Consider the following 18977-nt stretch of genomic DNA (forward strand, 5'->3'; position numbering starts at 1 on the left):
TTATGTAAATTTGTGTATTAGAGTGTTTCCTATTTGGTTATTTTGGGGGAACTCCCTTAAATAACATAAGGAAGACAAGGAATTTGTTCATTACATTTTATTCCAAAGAATGAAAAGAACTTTGATAGATTTGTGAGAACTAATCAGAAGACATTCTTTACAGCAATTTAAAGGAATAACTAGTAACAAATGAAATATTTCTGTTCCTCAAAAAATGAAATTAAATGATTTTGAAGTGAAACGATTATTTTGATTATATGTTAGAAAAAATTCCTTGACATTCTTATCACAGTACAAACAAAAGCAAACCAGTTGACTTTATTATAGAACATTATGTATTTTTTCTTGGTTTAAATCTATGTGTTTAAAACAGAATTCTAGTCATTAGGAAGAAAAAAGGCATGGCCAGATATTATACACATCCTCACAATTATTCTTTGCGTCCCTTTATGTCTCTCCTAACTTTATTACTTTAACTTAGAATGCTATTAAGTAGCTGGGAATATACATGTAATGCATAGTGATGTGTGTACATTTATATGTGTGCGTGCTAAAAAAAATAGTTTACCAGATTTAATGAAGAAATAATGTTGTTGGAAAACCATAATTCTCTAAAATAGTGAACTTTTCCCATAAAATAGTAACTTGTGAGTAGTGTTGTTATGAAGTATATAATTCAGGTATAGTTCTACTATTGACCACTTTTTGAATATTTGATGCTCTGTGGAAGAGGTAACCTGCCATTGGTTAACAGGGAGAAGGTGACTTTGTCTAAAATTGAAGGTTCTCATATAATACACTGACTAACCTCTGGGAATAGTGAGAATGATTCTCTAGCTATGCCTCTTGTCTTAAGCCTGTGTATGACACTGACTCACATCAAAAAAGAGAACAAACTCTTTTAAAAAAATTTTTATAGAATATGAAAAGCTTATGGTGTTGAAACAAACATTTGCTTTTCATATTCAAGTTTTCTCTTTTGGGGCTTTGCAAAATTTCTCAGTTAATTAAAATACCTTCTCTTTATGTAGCAGTTGTACAAACATCAAATCTGTACAATATCTCTCTTGAGGTATATATCCCTATTTTGCAGATGGGAAAAACTGGGGCACAGAAAACTTAGTTGACTTGTTCAGTGTCGCAAATGTTAAAAGTGGAGTTAGGAATAGAACACTGCACCTCTGGATCCTCTGCTTTAATCACTTTACCATGTTCCCTCTTTCTTTGTGAAGATATTCCTCACAACCTGAGGACAACTTCTGTGTAAGTTTCGCATGTGACATAATAATGTGGATATCCAGTTCTGTAATTTTCTTCCATTGCATTTACATTCTTTCTTCCCTTGCTCCTTAGTAACTGCTCTGCAGTATGTGATTATTTTTAGTTTTCTCTTTGATAGTTGGTGAACTTTTGAGTTTTGGTTGCATTCCTTACTTATGCTTTAAACTCTCTGCTCTATTGTAATGGTTTTACCTTAGCCATTCTCACAGCTAAAGGAACCTCATTGAAATCTCTTCCAAACTCAAGACATGACTAATTAAAGAAAAAAAAACACACAAAAAACAGACCTTTCTAGAAACCTGTAATCTAATGGGAAGTATTTGTACTTGTTTTTTAATAAGCACACAAAGATGTTATTTCCCTTCCCCAGAGCATCTTCTATTTGAAAGTTGTTGAAGTAAAACTATACCAGGAGAGCTGCTTCAGTTTATAATACATTAAGTTTGTTCTAGCCTTTCAAATTTTTATTTAAAAAAAAAGGTTTTTTAAAAAAAAGTAAAACTAAAAGAAAAGCAAAACTTTTAGGATCCTGGCTCTAACTCTAGTAATGTGTTTAATAAATTATTTTCTCTGTTATAGTTTTAATAATGCAAGTTAAGATGCTTATCATCAAATCAGTCCTCATTTAATTTGACATTGTACACACACAGTTATATCCAGCGTTAGCTCTTTACACTGCTTTGCATTTGTCCAATACTGCATTTGCTTAATAGAAATAAGTACGGATTCATTGAGAAAATAAAAATATAATAATTTAAGAAATATAAATACAGTAGTGACCATTTTCTATTTAGAACTTGATATTTGCTTTAAAAAGCCTTTTGGTATGTAAAATCTTTTAAAAGTTGAATTAATATGTGGATGTATTTTTGCATATATGTATATAGAAATGTGTTTTTTGTGTGTATGCATATTCACATGTCTGTATACACAGAGCAATATACATTTGAGATTAAGGCATAGAAAAAAAGAAAAAATACTTATACAATATTGTGTTAAATTGTTAACATTGAATTGGTGTTAGATACCAAATAAATATGTCAAAAATGGACTTATTTTGAAATATTGGTTTTTTTTTTTTTTTTGGTAGGAGTGGATGAAAGGTCTACAGACATTTTGCAATTTACGAAAAACTAGTCCAGGGACATCTAACAAACGCCTTCGTCAGGTGAAGCATTATAGTTTTCCTTTGGCTTGTTGATTGCAATTTCAAGCATAATATACCTTGGAAATTTTGTGTAACTATAACTTGTAAAAACACTGTGTAATGTAGTTGTGAAAAGTGATATGCTTCAGATATACTATAGCACCTATAATTGAGAGAATAACATTTTGTTCACTTTTTGTTATTCCTTGAAGTTTTAACTTCCAGCCATCATCTTTATTTACTATTTTGGAAATCCTGTTCATCCACAAGGAGATCAAGATGGCATGAGTGAATTATTCTTAGACTTTTACACCATTTACATCTCTTAATAACGTGAAACAAACACACAAAAAAAGAGTCCATTAATCCTTACTTGGTGGAAAACTGATGTCAGTGTCCCAAATTAAGAATTTTAACTAAATATGTACAAGATTATTTAATTTTAGTTTATTAAACTGTATTGGGACAGATTATAATTTGTGTCAGTGACAGTTGGAAAGGATTATCCCATTTTCCTTATTTATATATTGAAACTAAAAGGTTATTTTAATTGTTATCAGCTCTTCCAAAAAATAAAATGAACTGGGTTTAAAAAAACAGCAACATAGATATTCAAATGGATCCTGTTCCAGAAATTCTTCATTTGAGATGTCCAGAGAACTTGGAGTAACATCTAGTAATTTTGTTGTTTAGTTGTGTCCAATTCTTCATGACCTCATTTGGGTTTTCTTGGTAAAGATACTGGAATAATTTGCTATTTCCCTCTCCAGCTCATTTTATAGATAAAGGACTAAGACAAACAGGTTTAAGTGACTTGGCTATGGTCACATAGCTAGTAAGTGCCTGAAGCCAGATTTGAACTGTTGAAGATGAGTCTTTGTGGCTCTAGGTCTAGCACTCTATCCTCTGCATAACCTACATGCCTAGCATCTTACAATAGACTACTATTATGAGAGCCTAATATGCCCTAGATTTTCCTATAGTGTTCTACTTGCTTGTTCCATTGGTTTCCCAACCATTGTTTGCATTTCCTTCCTCTAAATCTCAGGGTAACCTGGTATTATGAAAATAGCTATGTGACTTACACATTGGCTTTTGATGCCTAAAGTAGAGAATTAAACCTTGTTAGTGGTAGAACCAGAGAACCTACTCCCTTTTTATGGTTGCTCAGTACTAATGCCTACTAAGCTACTTTCTTTTTCCTTCTCTTGTCCTTTTGGAATATGTAATGATAAATACTGTCCTTATATTCCTTTAAAGATGTCTTTTTAGATACTGTAAAAAGTAACTTAAAAAGCATTTCTGGTATGATAAAATGTATATGATGTGATCTATGGATTTTTTTCCCCCAGAAATTGAGGATGTTACTTCATTTAATGAATTTAATAATTCTATGACCTGACTTTAATGCTAATTCTTGACAAGGATATTCTTGTTTTTATAGTGAAGGAAATTTTCTTTTCTCCTAGAATAATTTATATATAAGTATATTATAGAAACATCATTTCTGCTATACCTCATTTCCTCTTTATGTGAGTTTTGTGGTTAGAGAAACAAAACATATTTTTCTCTTGGACCAACATCTTGTGAAAAATAAGTAAGATGGGGGACTTCTGAGTCAGATGGCGGTTTGCTGGAGTCCAGACTGTCCCATTTTTATTCCTGCATTGCTATAGTAAGAGTACCAGGTCAAATAACAATAATTACATAGAGAAGTATCCATAGAGAAACGATCTAGCCCAGGACTGCACAAAAACACAGAAAAAGTTGTATATTCTGAAAGGAATTTTTGCCAGAGAAACCCACAAAAATATAGGTAAAGAAATCTAAAACTCATGACAGCTCTATGAATGGGGAATCCGTAGGAGGTACAGTGACCATTGGCTCCCAATCAAGGAAACCCCAGAGGGAGCCTCAAGGGGAAGGTGGGAAGAAGCGATAATATCCTCACAGCAAAGTTCCAGGATGGAATATAAGACCACTCAGAATCCTGATCAGGAAGTCTTGGGAAGAACAGAGAATATCAGCATCCTTATAGGGGCATAATGATCCCCCTGTTCAAGAAATGGACTTGGGGCAAGATGGTGGTGGAAAGGCAATGAGCTCCTGAACTCATGACACGATCGCTCCAAAAAACATCCAAATAAGGTCATAGGAAAATGCCCGGAGCAGCAAAACTCACAGAAGAATGTGCTGAAATCATCTTCTAACAAAGAATGGCTTGGAAGGTCAGAAGGAGGGAGCTGCTGTGCTGATACAGGAATCAGACCCAACCCCACAGTCACCTTGACACAGATCCAGTCTCAGGAAGTCCTCACCAGAGAAGGAGACCCCCAGAGCCTCTGAATCAGCTGAAGCACCAGTGTCATCTGGAACTAAGCTCACAGTCTGGTGAGTGGGCTGAGCCCTGGGCAGGGGAGAGACTACAGGGGTCTATGCTGGTGCTAAGGCAGGACTTGGATTCTACACCCCTACTGAGAACCAGGTGGTAGGCTCAAGTAGAAGTGGCCCAGGTGGGGGAGAGGCACAGGCTCATCAGAGCCAACAACCACAACACACAAAGCTGGTTGATTGGCAAGTTGGTCTGGGGTCATCTAGGACCAGGAAACAGGCCGGGCAAGGTAAGAACCTGATTCTCCTTAAATCATAACACCTGGGACTTCTTAAGCTTGGGATACTGCAGTCTGGAAACAGTGCCCCACTTTAAGGAGCTAAAAGTCTAGTAAAAGAAAGGCAAGATGAGCCGACAGAGAAAGGTGAGGACCATAGAAAGTTTCTTCAGTAACAAGGAAGACCGAGGAGCACCCTCAGAGGAAGATGTCAACATCAGGGCCCCTATATCTAAAGCTTCCAAGAAAAATACGAATTGGTCTCAGACCATAGAGGTGCTCAAAAAGGACTTTGAAGATAAAATTAGAGAGATAGAGGAAAAAATGGCAAGAGAAATGAGGGTGATGCAGGAAGGACATGAGAAAAAAGTCAACAGCTTGAAAAGTCAAATGGAAAAGGAGGTACAAAAGCTCTCTGATGAAAATAATTGCCTAAGAATTAGGATTGAACAAATGGAAACCAGTGACTTTATGAGAAACCAAGACACAATAAAGCAATTCCAAATGAATAAAAAAATAGAGGGCAATGTGAAATATCTTCTGGGAAAAACTGCTGACCTGGAAAATAGGTCCAGGAGAGATAATTTGAAAATTATTGGTCTACCTGAAAACCATGATCAAGGAAAGAGCTTAGACACCATCTTCCAAGATATCCTCAGGGAAAATTGCCCTGAAATTCTAGAAAATGAAGCTAAAATAGAAATTGAAAGAATCCATCTATCACCTCCAGAAAGAGATTCCAAAAAAGAAAACTCCTAGGAATATTATAGCCAAATTCCAGAGCTCTCAGGTCAAGGAGAAAATATTGCAAGCTGCCAAAAAGAAAGAATTCAAGTACTGTGGAGCCCCAGTCAGGATAGCACAAGATCTAGCAGCTTCTACATTAAAGTACCAGAGGGCATGGGATATGATATTCCAAAGGGCAAAGGAAATGGGATTACAACCAAGAATCACCTACCCAGCAAAACTCAGCATTATTTTTCAGCAGAAAACATGGGACTTTAATGAAAAAGAAGACTTTCAGATATTTGTGATGAAAAGAAATGGACTTGTTCAAGAAATATGAGGTATACAAAACACTTCTCAAGACCTTGGTCAGAGAAGACTCAGGTCAGTAGAAACCACCCAGCAGCCTTATTGCGGAAATTTTAGGGTTGGCAGAAAAGCACTTGGTACCCCACTCAGGGACAGCCTCCAACAGAGAACTTAATAGGGACAGAAAGTGGAAGCTACTAGCAGGAATCTATGAAAACAAGGTGAGGAACAGGGTCCTACCACTGGCATCCAATGGTGGAGGAGGGTACAGAGCCTCTTCCTGGATTGAGTGTCAAATCAATAATTGAGGCTAAACAGAAGATAACAAACATTATGAAGAAATCTTACAGGTTAAGAATTGTCTGAGGGGAAAGAAGTGAATTTAAGTCTATAACTATTAGCAGCCCCTCAGAGACTAAAATAGATTTGGGCAGAAACACTGCAAGAGTACCTAGAAAAAATTGAAGCAAGAGATAATAAATAAAATGAAAGCTATGGAGGAAAGAATTACAAAGAGAATTAATAGCTTTGAACATAAGGTGATAAACCATACTCCCAAACTGGATTTGCTGAAAATTAGAATGGACCCAACAAATTATTGACATAAGACAATAGGAAATATTAGAATAAAACCAAAACCTTGGTATAATTGAAAATTTTATGTACCTACAATCCATAATAATAGACTTGGACAACAGTTGGAAGAGAATTTAAGACTCTTCAAACTATTGAAAACCACAAATAAACAATAACCAAAAAAACTTGAATATATTTCAAGAAACCATAAAATACCAAGAATCACAATCAGGATGACACAAGACTTTACAGATACATGGTAAAATAGAGGAAATCTTGAATATGTTATTCTAAAATACAAAAGACTTAATAATAACCAAAAATAACTTGCAAAACTGAGTATAATCTTACAAGGAATAAAAAGAGTCTTTAGTTGAAAAGCAGTCTTTACTTGGTTCCAGATGGAAATGCCACATCTGAGTAGAAAGCCCAAAATTCAAACACAGGAATCAAGAAAAACCAAGAAAGGCAAATGTATTTGGGCAAATAGGAAGGGATTACACAGTGATGAAAATTTTATATTCTAATAGAAAACTCAGGTCCTTTCAGAACCTTACAGTTTTTAAGGGTCATAGAGGAAGTCAAATACAATTAACTAAGGAAGTAGAGAATGGACAAAAGAGAAAAAAGTGGAGGCAATGCTTTCTGTTTCTCCCAGGTGAATGGGAAGAGTACCCAGACAGATAGAGAATGGGGAAATGAATGCCACATTACTTTCACTCTTATCTAAGCTGGACAAAGGAGAGTTGAAAACACGAGTTTCGTTGTTGGAATGCATTAAATTACATAAAGTTCTAAAATAGGAAAAAAAGGAGGCCCTCCTAAATTTCTAAGATATATATATATATATATATATACTTGACACCTAAACCAAGGAAAAACAAAGCAGAAAAGAATACCTATATCCCTAATGATTATCAGTATAAAAATATTGAATAAAGTTTTAAAGTTACAATATGTTAAAAAAAAAAAAGATTAGAAACTCACACCAGCCTAGGAATATGAAGGTGTTCACTAGTAGGAAAATTACATAATTTACAAAGATAGTAATTGCAAAAACAGCAAAAGTCACATAATTATATCAATTGACTCAGAAAAGGCTTTTAAAAAAACTACCCATAGTTGAGGAATGACTGAACAGATTATGGTATATGAATGCTGTTGGTCTCAATCCAAGAAACCAGCAAAGATTTGTATGAACTAGTGTAGAGTAAAGTAAGTAGAACTAAGAGAATGCTATAACAACAATCTTTTTAAAATAAACAACACTCTGAAAGACTTAAATAATGATCAATGCAATGATCAACCATGATTCCTGGGAATTCCATGCCCCCCCCCCCTTAACTGCAATTTGTTTGCTTTAAGTGTTTGTTAAAAGAGAAGCACCACTACCCCTCCCCTGAGGGCTTTTCTAAGGGAAAGAGGTGGGGGATTTAGAAATTTTAAAAGAAAGAAAAGAGGGTCACTGTAATATTTAGAGGGAAAAAGATCATAGAAAGGAACAGAAAAATATTTAGGAGAGACAAACAGGATTTATTATATCTTACATATAACAAATTGTAATTTATTTTATATATATATTTATCATAGTAATCTAATTTTTTAAAAATGAAAGCAATGTGATAGAAATTGTTGATTTCATGTTATAGTACTTAAATTTTTCTGTCTATAGAGAATTTTCACTCACGTTTGATTGTCAAGAGTATAACAATTTTTTTAAAGATAGCAAGCATTTTAGAAAAGTTGGGATTGTGTATAGTTTTTAAGGTAGAAAGATTGTTTAAATAACAATAATGATGATAACTAACATTTTGTGTAGTGTCTCAAGATTTGCAAAGTATTTTATATATAGTCTCATTCGAATAAAGAAGTTGGTCAGTATTTCTTTATTTTCTGTGTTGCAGTTTTTGCTGTATTTGATGATAACTCCCTAGAGAAAATATGATTAAAGTCAACATTTTCTTTTGAAATGGGAAAATCTTTTGGAAAATAGAAAAAAGTAGAAATTTTATTTAATTTAAAGTGATTATTTTCTGGATCTGTTAGAAAATTGTTACTAAAATGGGACTTTTTTCCTTTAGGTTAGCAGTCTTGTTTTACATGTTGAAGAAGCTCATAAACTCCCAGTAAAACATTTTACTAATCCATATTGTAATATATACCTGAATAGTGTTCAGGTAGCAAAAACACATGCAAGAGAAGGACAAAATCCTGTATGGTCAGAAGAGTTTGTCTTTGAGTAAGTCTTGTTTTGCTATTTAATCTAAATCTCACTGTTGTCAAACTTAAAAAATAAAATAGCTTGTGTATGTTTAATGTTTGAAATCACAGGCAAAATAGAGGAGATATTTTAATAATGACTTTTTTTTTTTTTGGTGAGGCAATTGGGGTTAAGTGACTTGCCCAGGGTCACACAGCTAGTAAGTATCAAGTGTCTGTGGCTGGATTTGAACTCAGGTCCTCCTGAATCCACGGCCGGTGCTCTATCCACTGTGCCACCTCGCTGCCCCAATAATGACTTTTAAAAAATTACATTCCTTTGTTGGGTCACCTTTTTTTGTCTGTATACAATTCAGCTTTTTGTACGATTTGATATTACTACTATTGCCACCACAGCCACTACCTCCTCCACCCTCATTACTACACTTGTCTTATAAGTTCAAAAAAATTAGCACATACCAATACCAAGGTCCTTCAGTAAAGAAGTGTTGTTTAGTCCTTCAGTCATGTCTGACTCTTCATTACCCTATGGACCATACTATCCATGGGGTTTCTAGGCAAAGATACTGTAGTGATTTCCAATTTCTTTCTCCAATGGATTAAGGCAAATAGGTTAAGTGACTTGCCCAGGGTCACATAGCAAATAAGGGTCAGAAGTCCACATTTTAACTCGGGTCTTCCTGACTCCAGGCCCAGCTCTCTAAACACTGAGCCACCTAGTTGCCTAGTTAATCAACATTTAACACATATTCTTGAATTAATATTATTTTGAGAAATCTTGTATGTGAGAGGGATTTGGGGATGAGTACCTATTTGTAAGGGTGCTTTTGTGTGTCATTAAACATTTCATTCTTAGTTTTAAATCTAATTCATTGGGTAGGGGAGTCAAATTGTTATAATGCCAACTTCTATTTCTTTATCAGTCCATTTCTGTTCCTTTTCTTCTAGTGATCTCTCACCAGATATTAATAGATTTGAAATAAGTCTAAGTAACAAAACAAAGAAGAGCAAAGATTCTGACATATGTAAGTTGATGTAGAGAAATGTGCATAAATAAACCTTATAATTGTTTTATTTTTAACAGGTTTGATCTTAAAAGAAGAGAATTAGGTTTTTTAATCAGTAAAATACAAATTTAACTTTCAAGCTTAAAAGTGTTTTAAATGTGTGCAGCCATTTTAGTTTATTTGCTCTTAGTAGTATATATTCTTTGCTCATTTCAGACTAACTGTACAAATAACTAAGAGACATACTGCCCTTTAAGATGTTTACTATATTTTAGCCAATATAGAAAACATAGCATTATAATTTATCTTAAAGTCAAGTAAACAATCCTGGTTGTATGGTAGGTGAAGTGTAGGTGAAACCTGAATTACTTTATATGAAATGATGATGATTACAATTCACATTTAGATAAGGCTTTAAGATTTAATCTCTGCCCTTCACCTCAGGTACTAACTGCTACCCTGTGAAATATGGGTGGCAAGTCTTAGTATTATCATCCCTAAAAGAACTAATAAATGACAATGTAGTAGTACATGGAAAAGAAGGCAGAGGAAAGAATGAAGATTGTGACAGTTGACATAATGGGCAATTTATTTTTGGGGGGGGAGGGCAATGAGGGTTAAGTGACTTGCCCAGGGTCACGCAGCTAGTAAATGTCAAGTGTCTGAGGCCTGATTTGAACTCAGGTCCCCCTGAATCCAGGGCCAGTGCTCTATCCACTGTGCCACCTAGCTGCCCCAGAGCAATTTACTTTTGATTCCAGAGGTTGTGTAGGAGAATAGCAATTCCAGTCCATGTTTTTAAGTTGGTTCCAACAGGTTGATGATTCCTTATTCCCTCCTTGTAATTGGCTTTTAGTCCCCACAAAAATCATCAACCTTTGTGTTTAGTTCTTCTTCTTTTTTTTTTTTTAGTGAGGCAATTGGGGTTAAGTGACTTGCCCAGGGTCACACAGCTAGTTAAGTATTAAGTGTCTGAGGCCGGATCTGAACTCAGGTACTCCTGACTCCAGGACTGGTGCTCTGTCCACTGTGCCATCTAGCTGCCCCAGTTCTTTAGATAATAAGATTTTTGCCAAATAGGGTGAAGCAGGAAAAGTATTAATTTCTCATAAATAGGTAGTTCTGTTATATCACTATTTTGTTAATAAAACTTAAAGTAAACACAGTGGGGATGTAATACAAAGTCAGATTTTTAAAAGACATTGATATCTTTTCACTTTGAACACTGTTTTTCTTCCCAAGTGTTTATGCGCTGCCAGTTGAGCCGGTTACAGAAAGGGCACGCGACAGATGAATGGTTCCAGCTCAGTTCTCATATACCATTAAAAGGTATTGAACCAGGCTCATTGCGTGTCAGAGCACGATATTCTATGGAGAAAATCATGCCAGAAGAAGAGTACAGTGAATTTAAAGAGGTATTAAATTGCTTTACCAGTCTAATTATCCTTGAAAGCATTATTTAATAGAAACATTAAAATGTTTAATAAAGAATCCATTAACTTAAGTATAGTGATTGCATATTTTAGTGGCATGCTGACAGCCAGAAGAGGTTATAAAAGCCTTACAAAGTTGTGATGTTGGGCTGTAGAGACTAGAACATGTAGGCTACACACTTCTTTCATTGTTATGTCATTGTGGCCTGAAAACAATGTTCTTTTTTAATCACCCTAAGACTATTTGATAATGTTATTATACACTTTAAACAGTTTTGTGTTCTGATGTTCTTCTTAGCTTATTCTACAAAAAGAGTTGCATGTAGTCTATGCTTTATCACACGTGTGTGGACAGGATCGAACACTATTGGCTAGCATCTTACTGAAGATTTTTCTTCATGAAAAGCTTGAATCGTTGTTGTTACGAACACTAAATGACAGAGAAATAAGCATGGAAGGTATAGTATGAATTTAGTAGTGCCATTCAGAAAATGGAATTAGAAAAAGATTTGTCACATTTATTTCTTGCTTTTGGAATAAATGTTTAGTGTTTTACCATGTTTCTGTTTTTTTCACTAATTATGAAAGCTCATAATTACTTTTTATGTTTCCTGACATTAAAACTTTGTTATTCTCATATTTGTGGTGTTACATTACAATTAGTAGTATTACAGAGAAGTTTTACTAGATAAAAGTTATTTGGAGGTAATAATTGTTCTAATTACTTGAAATTTTTGCCTCCTTTCTCATCCTGGGTTCAGAGCTGTTATTTTTATTATTCTTATCACAAGCTGTTAGTAAAGTACTTTTTTCAATACACTTTTATAGTACATCTTATAGTTATTTTCATTTTCTTCACCGATCCCTGTCTCATCTTCTAGAGAACTTTGTAAGCTCTGTTAGGGGCAGGGATCATGCCTTATTCTCTGCTATGCTTAGCACAGTGTCGTGCTATGTTCTAAATGTTAATTTGTTGAATGAATTGATGTATCCAAAAGGCTCTGGGTATCAGCTGTATATTACCTCCCACTCCTAAAGTCTAGTACTTGTCAGATAATGTATCTAGACATTCCAGTGCAATTTGGAAACTTCATTAGTGTTAATGAAATTTTTTCCTAGCACTGTGATTTCATTAGAATATGCTACAAGAATCCTTCCCTGATGATGATGATAAAATCAATCAATAAAATGCTATAGCAAATTTAGAAATTAAGTATGTTAAAGAATGTAAACATCTGAAAAGTATGGTATATAGTATGGAAGTGTAGTGTGTAGCAATATAAAAATTTAATAAAATATTATTATAGTATAGTAATTGTTTTATACTTAGGATCTGAGGTTATATAATATTTCTTTACATGTAATTATCATGCCATTAAGCCAAATAATAACCTAAATGCCATTACTTTTATACAGTTAAAAGTTTTTGCAGAGGAGGTAAACAATTAATAATGGTTCTTTTGATCATTAATTTTGACAAGCAAGTTATTGTGTGGTTAGAAACCTGGGTTTTAGTTATGCTTTTGCTGCCAAATAGCTGTCTGACTATAAGCAGGTCATTTATCTTCCTCTATTCTGGGTTTCTTTAGACAATGATTCTTGCCATATTTATCTTTTGTTGTGATTGGGAGGATGATGTAATTAATTAAAAAACCCAACTTTTTGTGTAGTGCATGTTGCTAAAGGAATGTATGATACCATTTTCATGATGTAGGTTTTTAAATAACCACAATGACCTGCTAGTTTTGAATTTCCTAATTAAGTTATTAGACTGTTTAAATTCATATTCCATTTAAAATATTCATTTAGATGAAGCTACTACCTTATTTCGAGCTACCACACTTGCAAGCACCTTGATGGAACAGTATATGAAAGCCACAGCCACACGTTTTGTTCATCATGCTCTGAAAGACACTATTTTAAAGATAATGGAAAGCAAGCAGTCTTGTGAAGTAAGAATTTAATATTTTCAATATTTTCCTTGCAAAAATGCCAAATATGTGTTGTATAATGTTTATTTTAAGGGAAATATGTGATCTTTCCAAAATAAAATGAGTACACGTGCATTTATCTTGTGACACAGTATCTTTAAAAACAAATGCCAAAACAGGATTTAAAAATTTTAACGTCAATTTCTTATTTTCCTTAATGCATTATTATAGGAATTTGTATAGACAGCTTTCTAAAAGTTTTTTTAAAAACTGAAAAATTAGGTAACATAGTTTTCCTTGATGTAACTTCATATAAAAACAAATACACTAGAACCTACTTTTGCAAAAGGTCTATTCATGCTTCCTCACTTATAGAGGGTTTAGTTATTGAGGGTACCAGAAAAGTAACTCATTTCTTTTTTTTTTTTTTGGAGTTCATTTTTTTAAATTATAAAAGTATTTTATTTTCCAGCTACATGTAGAGTTAGTTTTCAACCTTTGTTTTTATAAGATTTCTAGATTCAAATTTTTCTCCCTCCCTCCATCCTCCCAAAGACAGCAAGTAAACTGATAAAGGCTATATATGTACAATCACATTAAACAAATTTCTGCATTAGTCTTGCTGTGAAAGAAGAATTAGAGCAAAAAGGAAGAACCCTCAAAAAAGAAAAACAGGACCAAAAACAAAAGAAATAGTATGGTTCAATCTGCATCCATATTCCACAGTTGTTGTTTTTCTGGATTTGGAGAGCATTTTTCATGATGAGTCCTTTGGAACTATCTTGTACTGTTATATTGCTGAGAAGAATCAAGTCTATCACAGTTGATGAATACATAATGTTGATGATACTGTGTACAATGTTCTCCTGGTTCTGCTCATCTCACACATTATCAGTTCATGCAAGTCCTTCCAGGTTTCTCTGAAATCTGCCTGCTCATTATTTCTTACAGCACAATAGTATTCCATTTCATTCCTATACCACAACTTGTTCAGGAAAGCCCTCAATTTCCAATTCTTTACCACCACAAAAAGAGCAGCTATAAATATTTTTGTACATGTGGGTCCTTTTCCCTTTTTTATGATCTCTTTGGGAAAAAAACCTAATAGTGGTATTGCTGGGTCAAAGGGTATGCACAGCTTTATAGCCCTTTTGGTATAATTCCAAATTGCTCTCCAGAATGATTGGATCAGTTCACAGCTCCACCAACAATGCATCAGTGTTCCAATTTTTCCACGGCTTCTCCAACATTTATTATTTTACTTTTTTGTCACATTAGCCAATCTGATAGGTGTCAGGTGGTACCTTAAGAGTTGTTTTAATTTGCATCTCTCTTAATTAATAGTGATTTAGAGCATCTTTTCATATGGCAATAGATAGCTTTGATTTCTTCATCAGAAACTGCCTGTTCATATCCTTTGACCATTTCTCAATTGGGGAATGACTTAGATTCTTATAAAGTTGATTTAGTTTCCATTATATTTTAGAAAACTCATTTCATTTTTAATCAGGTATTATCAGTCTAAATCTAGAAATGTCTTTTTAGTCATCTATGAATCAGATTATTTAATTATGTTTTGTAATTTTGTTTTAAAGTTAGAATAATTGAATATGGAAGCCTTAATGTTTTTTAATGTATATGATGAGAATTCATGGTAAAAATGATTTGCTAAGAGAAATCTATACTGGACAATATTAAATGACAGTTCTGAATTTCACATTCAGATAATTAGTGTGTTCACTTTAGGATGCTTAGGTTTCCTTCAAACTTGACCTGAATTCCTGAAATGGAAAGGAAAATGAAGAAATTTTTAGGATAGTTTTGATTTGCAGGATTATATTTAGCTAGGATCATGTCGCCCAGGTTCTAACTATGCACGTTTAGAATTGGACCAGAGTTCATAGATTGCTAGATTAGAGTTAGTAGTAGTACAGGTTGTTTACGTGGTCTCCATAGGGCATTTGGTATTTTATTCATTGGACATTAATTCTGTCTAAATTCATGTCAGTATCTTACCATTTCACAGACTATCCCTTTCTAGGATAGTGGGTTTAGTAGAAAGACTGCATTGGACTTTGAGTCAGAAAACCTGGAGCTGAACTCTGGCTCCTTTGCTTACTAACATATGATCATACATAGACAAGTCACTTAATGTCTATGCCTCTGCTTCTTCATCTGTACAGTGGGGATAATATTTATAGTACTTTCCTGGTACATAGAATTTTTGTCCTTCTTCTTCTTCTCCTTCTCCTTCTCCTTCTCCTTCTCCTTCTCCTTCTCCTTCTCCTTCTCCTTCTCCTTCTCCTTCTCCTTCTCCTTCTCCTTCTCCTTCTCCTTCTCCTTCTCCTTCTCCTTCTCCTTCTTCTCCTTCTCCTTCTCCTTCTTCTCCTTCTCCTTCTCCTTCTTCTCCTTCTCCTTCTCCTTCTTCTCCTTCTCCTTCTCCTTCTTCTCCTCCTTCTCCTCCTTCTCCTTCTCCTTCTTCTCCTTCTTCTCCTCCTTCTCCTTCTTCTCCTCCTTCTCCTCCTTCTCCTCCTTCTCCTCCTTCTTCTTCTTCTCCTTCTTCTCCTTCTTCTCCTTCTCCTTCTTCTCCTCCTTCTTCTTCTCCTTCTCCTCCTCCTTCTTCTCCTTCTCCTTCTCCTCCTCCTTCTCCATCTCCTCCTCCTCCTCCTCCTCCTCCTCCTCCTCCTCCTCCCCCTCCCCCTCCTCCTCCTCCTCCTCCCCCTCCTCCTCCTCCTCCTCCTCCTCCCCCTCCTCCTCCTCCTCCTCCTCCTCCTCCTCCTCCCCCTCCCCCTCCTCCTCCTCCTCCTCCTCCTCCTCCTCCCCCTCCCCCTCCCCCCCTCCCCCCTCCCCCCTCTCCCCTCTCCCTTCTCCCTTCTCCCTTCGTGAGGCAACTGGGGTTAAGTGACTTTCCCAGGGTTACACAGCTAGTAAGTATTAAGTGTCTGAGGTCGGATTTGAACTCAGGTCCTCCTGACTCCAGGGCCGGTGCTCTATCCACTGCGCCACCTAGCTGCCCCAGAATTTTTGTCATTCTTAAAGTGGTACATAAATGTAAGTCATAGTTGCTGTTTGTCAAATAAGGTAGTACTGGTGTGATTTTTTTTTGGAGGTGCAGAGTTTTATGAACCTGTGATTTCCTTAGCATGTCTACTGACACAGATTGGCTAGTTATCTTTAATTTTGAGAAATTAAGTGATTTATCCATATTCACATTGGAAGAGAAAGGACTTTATAACCAGATTTTCTTGACTCTACAGGTGGCCTACTATTCAAGTGTCACATTACTTCTTGTTTCCATTTAAACGTATTTTTAAGATCATGCATGGAAATAAAACCAAATTATATCAACTAAATTGAAGTATGATTCCAGACCTGTGGATTTTGTCGCTTTTCTCTCTATTCAGTGTTACCACTGTAGTTCAGGTCCTATCATCTATTCAGGTCACCTATCATCTAGATTATCTGATTGGTCTTCCTATCTCAAGTCTCTTCTTGTTACAATCCATCCGCCATTTAGCTGCTAAAATGATTTTTCCACCGTTCCATTGCTTAGTAAACTCCATTGGCTCTTTATTACCTCTGAGATCAAATATAAGGTCCTCTCTTAGGCATTTGAAGCTCTTCATAACCTGGCCCCTTTCTGCCTTTCCAGGCTAATCATACTTTTCTCATTTCCTTACATTGTATGATCTAGCTATGCTGGCTGACTTGGGGTTCCCAGCACACAACATTACTTCTCATATCTTTATGCCTGTGTACTGGCCGTCCCTTGTGCCTTGGAATTTTCTCTCTCATGCTTGCTTTTTAGTTTCTCTAGTTTCCAATTCTACCTTCCTGTGCTCTTCTCCCACCCCCTAATTCTCCCCATCCTCCCATTGCTACTGCCTTCTTCTCTGATATTATATCTTGTAGGTAGTTACTTAAATATATTGTGTCAGCATTAAAATATGAGCTCCTTGAGATAAGGAACTTTTTTTTTAAACCTTTCTTTTACGCCTAGCGTTTTAGCATGGTGCTTGGCACACAGTAAATACACACTTAAATGCTTTTTGACTGACTGGTGACTGACAGTCACTAAATAAATGCTTGATAAATTGATTGGTTACACTGGCTAAAGGGACCTCCTGCGAGGAAAACTCCTTCTACCATTGCAGATTGGCACTTTTTGCAGCTTGTAATTTTGGGCTAGTTGGGGCACAGAAATGCTAAATTATTTGCACAGGGTCAAATAGCCAGTATTTTTCAGAGGTAAGACTTTAGTCTGTTAATTTGAGGGTTTGACCATATCTCTCTCTCTCTCTCCTCTTTCTGTGTATGTGTATGTGCCTAATATATTGGATTGTGTAGTTGAATGACTAGGAACCCTACTCCTGAAAGGGTCCAAGATTCCATATCAAATAGGAATAGTTTCCAGATTAGTACTGTATATAACATATTTTTGGAATTAAGAATGCTTGTTAGTTTTCATGCAGAAGAACTTTGAGGGATAGAATATATTGATATGTCTTTTGCTTTTGTCCTCAACATTTGTGTAGACAGCCTTTATGTTAATAGTAATTGTTTGTCTAATCTTTTAAAAAATTGTACTTTCTAGAGAAGTTAGAATTATGTTATAAAAGTCTCTTTGAAGTTTCACTTTTCAAAAAGCATTTATATTGGTTCTTTTCTTCTATTTAGTTAAATCCTTCAAAGTTAGAAAAAAATGAAGATGTAAACACTAACTTAGTACACCTATTGAACATACTTTCAGAGCTTGTGGAAAAAATATTCATGGCTGCAGAGATTTTGCCTCCGTAAGTTAATGTTTCTTTAGCTATGATATTGAGGGGATTTTGCATTTGTATATAAGCATGTGTAATTCTAAGATAAATCTTCTTTTTAAAAAAGACCTTACAATCTGTGAATGAGATACGGTTTTTACTTTCTAATTATAGTGTATTTTGTTCTTTTATTTGTATTTAATAGTAGATACCTTATATAAATTCTGGGACTAAATGCCCTCCACTTAAAAATAATAAAGCCTGGACCTCTGAGTTGGAAAGGTAAATAGTGGCTGAAGTTATTAGCTTTTTGTTTCCGTGGTGTCTCCTGACAACCATTTTGTTGGAGAAATAATATTTACCAATGTTGGTTAAAAGAAAAGTGCCACACATTTCTTCTAAAGAAACAAAAAGTAAAATTTTGCTCATTTAAAACAAAAATGATATAAAACTAGGAAAATATTTCTTATTAATTTGGAACATATCAAGATGATGATATAAATAAAAATGATTGAAAGTTTACTTGGTTAGTTTTTGCATTTTGCTGACGTTGCTAGCTTAATGCTTTTGGGGGAATGGGGTTTTCTTGAGATCAGTAGCATGTGCAGCAGCTAAAAAAACATATTCTAGTAGAATATGAGCTCCTTGAGGGCAGGAACCTTTGCATTTTGCCTTTTTATTCTTAGGTCTTAGAATAGTGCCTGAGACATAATAGGTGTTTAATAAATGTTTTTTGATTGAATTGGGTAGAAAGTAGATTTAATAACATGCTATTAAGAGTTAAGTAGTTTTGGGGGCAGCTAGGTGGTGCAGTGGTGGATAAAGCACCAGCTGTAGGTTCAGGAGGACCTGAGTTCAAATATGGCCTCAGACACTTGACACTTAGTAGCTGTATGACCCTTGGGCAAGTCACTTAACCCTAATTGCCCCCCCCCCCAATTTTTTTTAAAAAGGAGTTAAATGGTTTCTATTCTAAGA

General features: G+C 35.0%; 1 protein-coding gene across 2 annotated transcripts in view; it reads left to right on the plus strand.

Moving 5' to 3' along the window:
* RASA1 (RAS p21 protein activator 1) overlaps positions 1-18977 on the plus strand; it is a 127960-nt gene that overhangs the window by 92150 nt on the left and 16833 nt on the right. For both annotated transcript variants that reach the window (XM_043973327.1, XM_043973320.1), the window contains exons 13-19: positions 2372-2449; positions 8730-8887; positions 9817-9893; positions 11118-11290; positions 11607-11766; positions 13118-13260; positions 17917-18032. In XM_043973327.1, coding sequence (XP_043829262.1) covers positions 2372-2449; positions 8730-8887; positions 9817-9893; positions 11118-11290; positions 11607-11766; positions 13118-13260; positions 17917-18032 — 905 coding nt within the window. The remainder of the gene's footprint in view (positions 1-2371; positions 2450-8729; positions 8888-9816; positions 9894-11117; positions 11291-11606; positions 11767-13117; positions 13261-17916; positions 18033-18977) is intronic.

This window comes from Dromiciops gliroides, chromosome 1, assembly GCF_019393635.1.
Source record: "Dromiciops gliroides isolate mDroGli1 chromosome 1, mDroGli1.pri, whole genome shotgun sequence".
Taxonomy (NCBI): domain Eukaryota; kingdom Metazoa; phylum Chordata; class Mammalia; order Microbiotheria; family Microbiotheriidae; genus Dromiciops; species Dromiciops gliroides.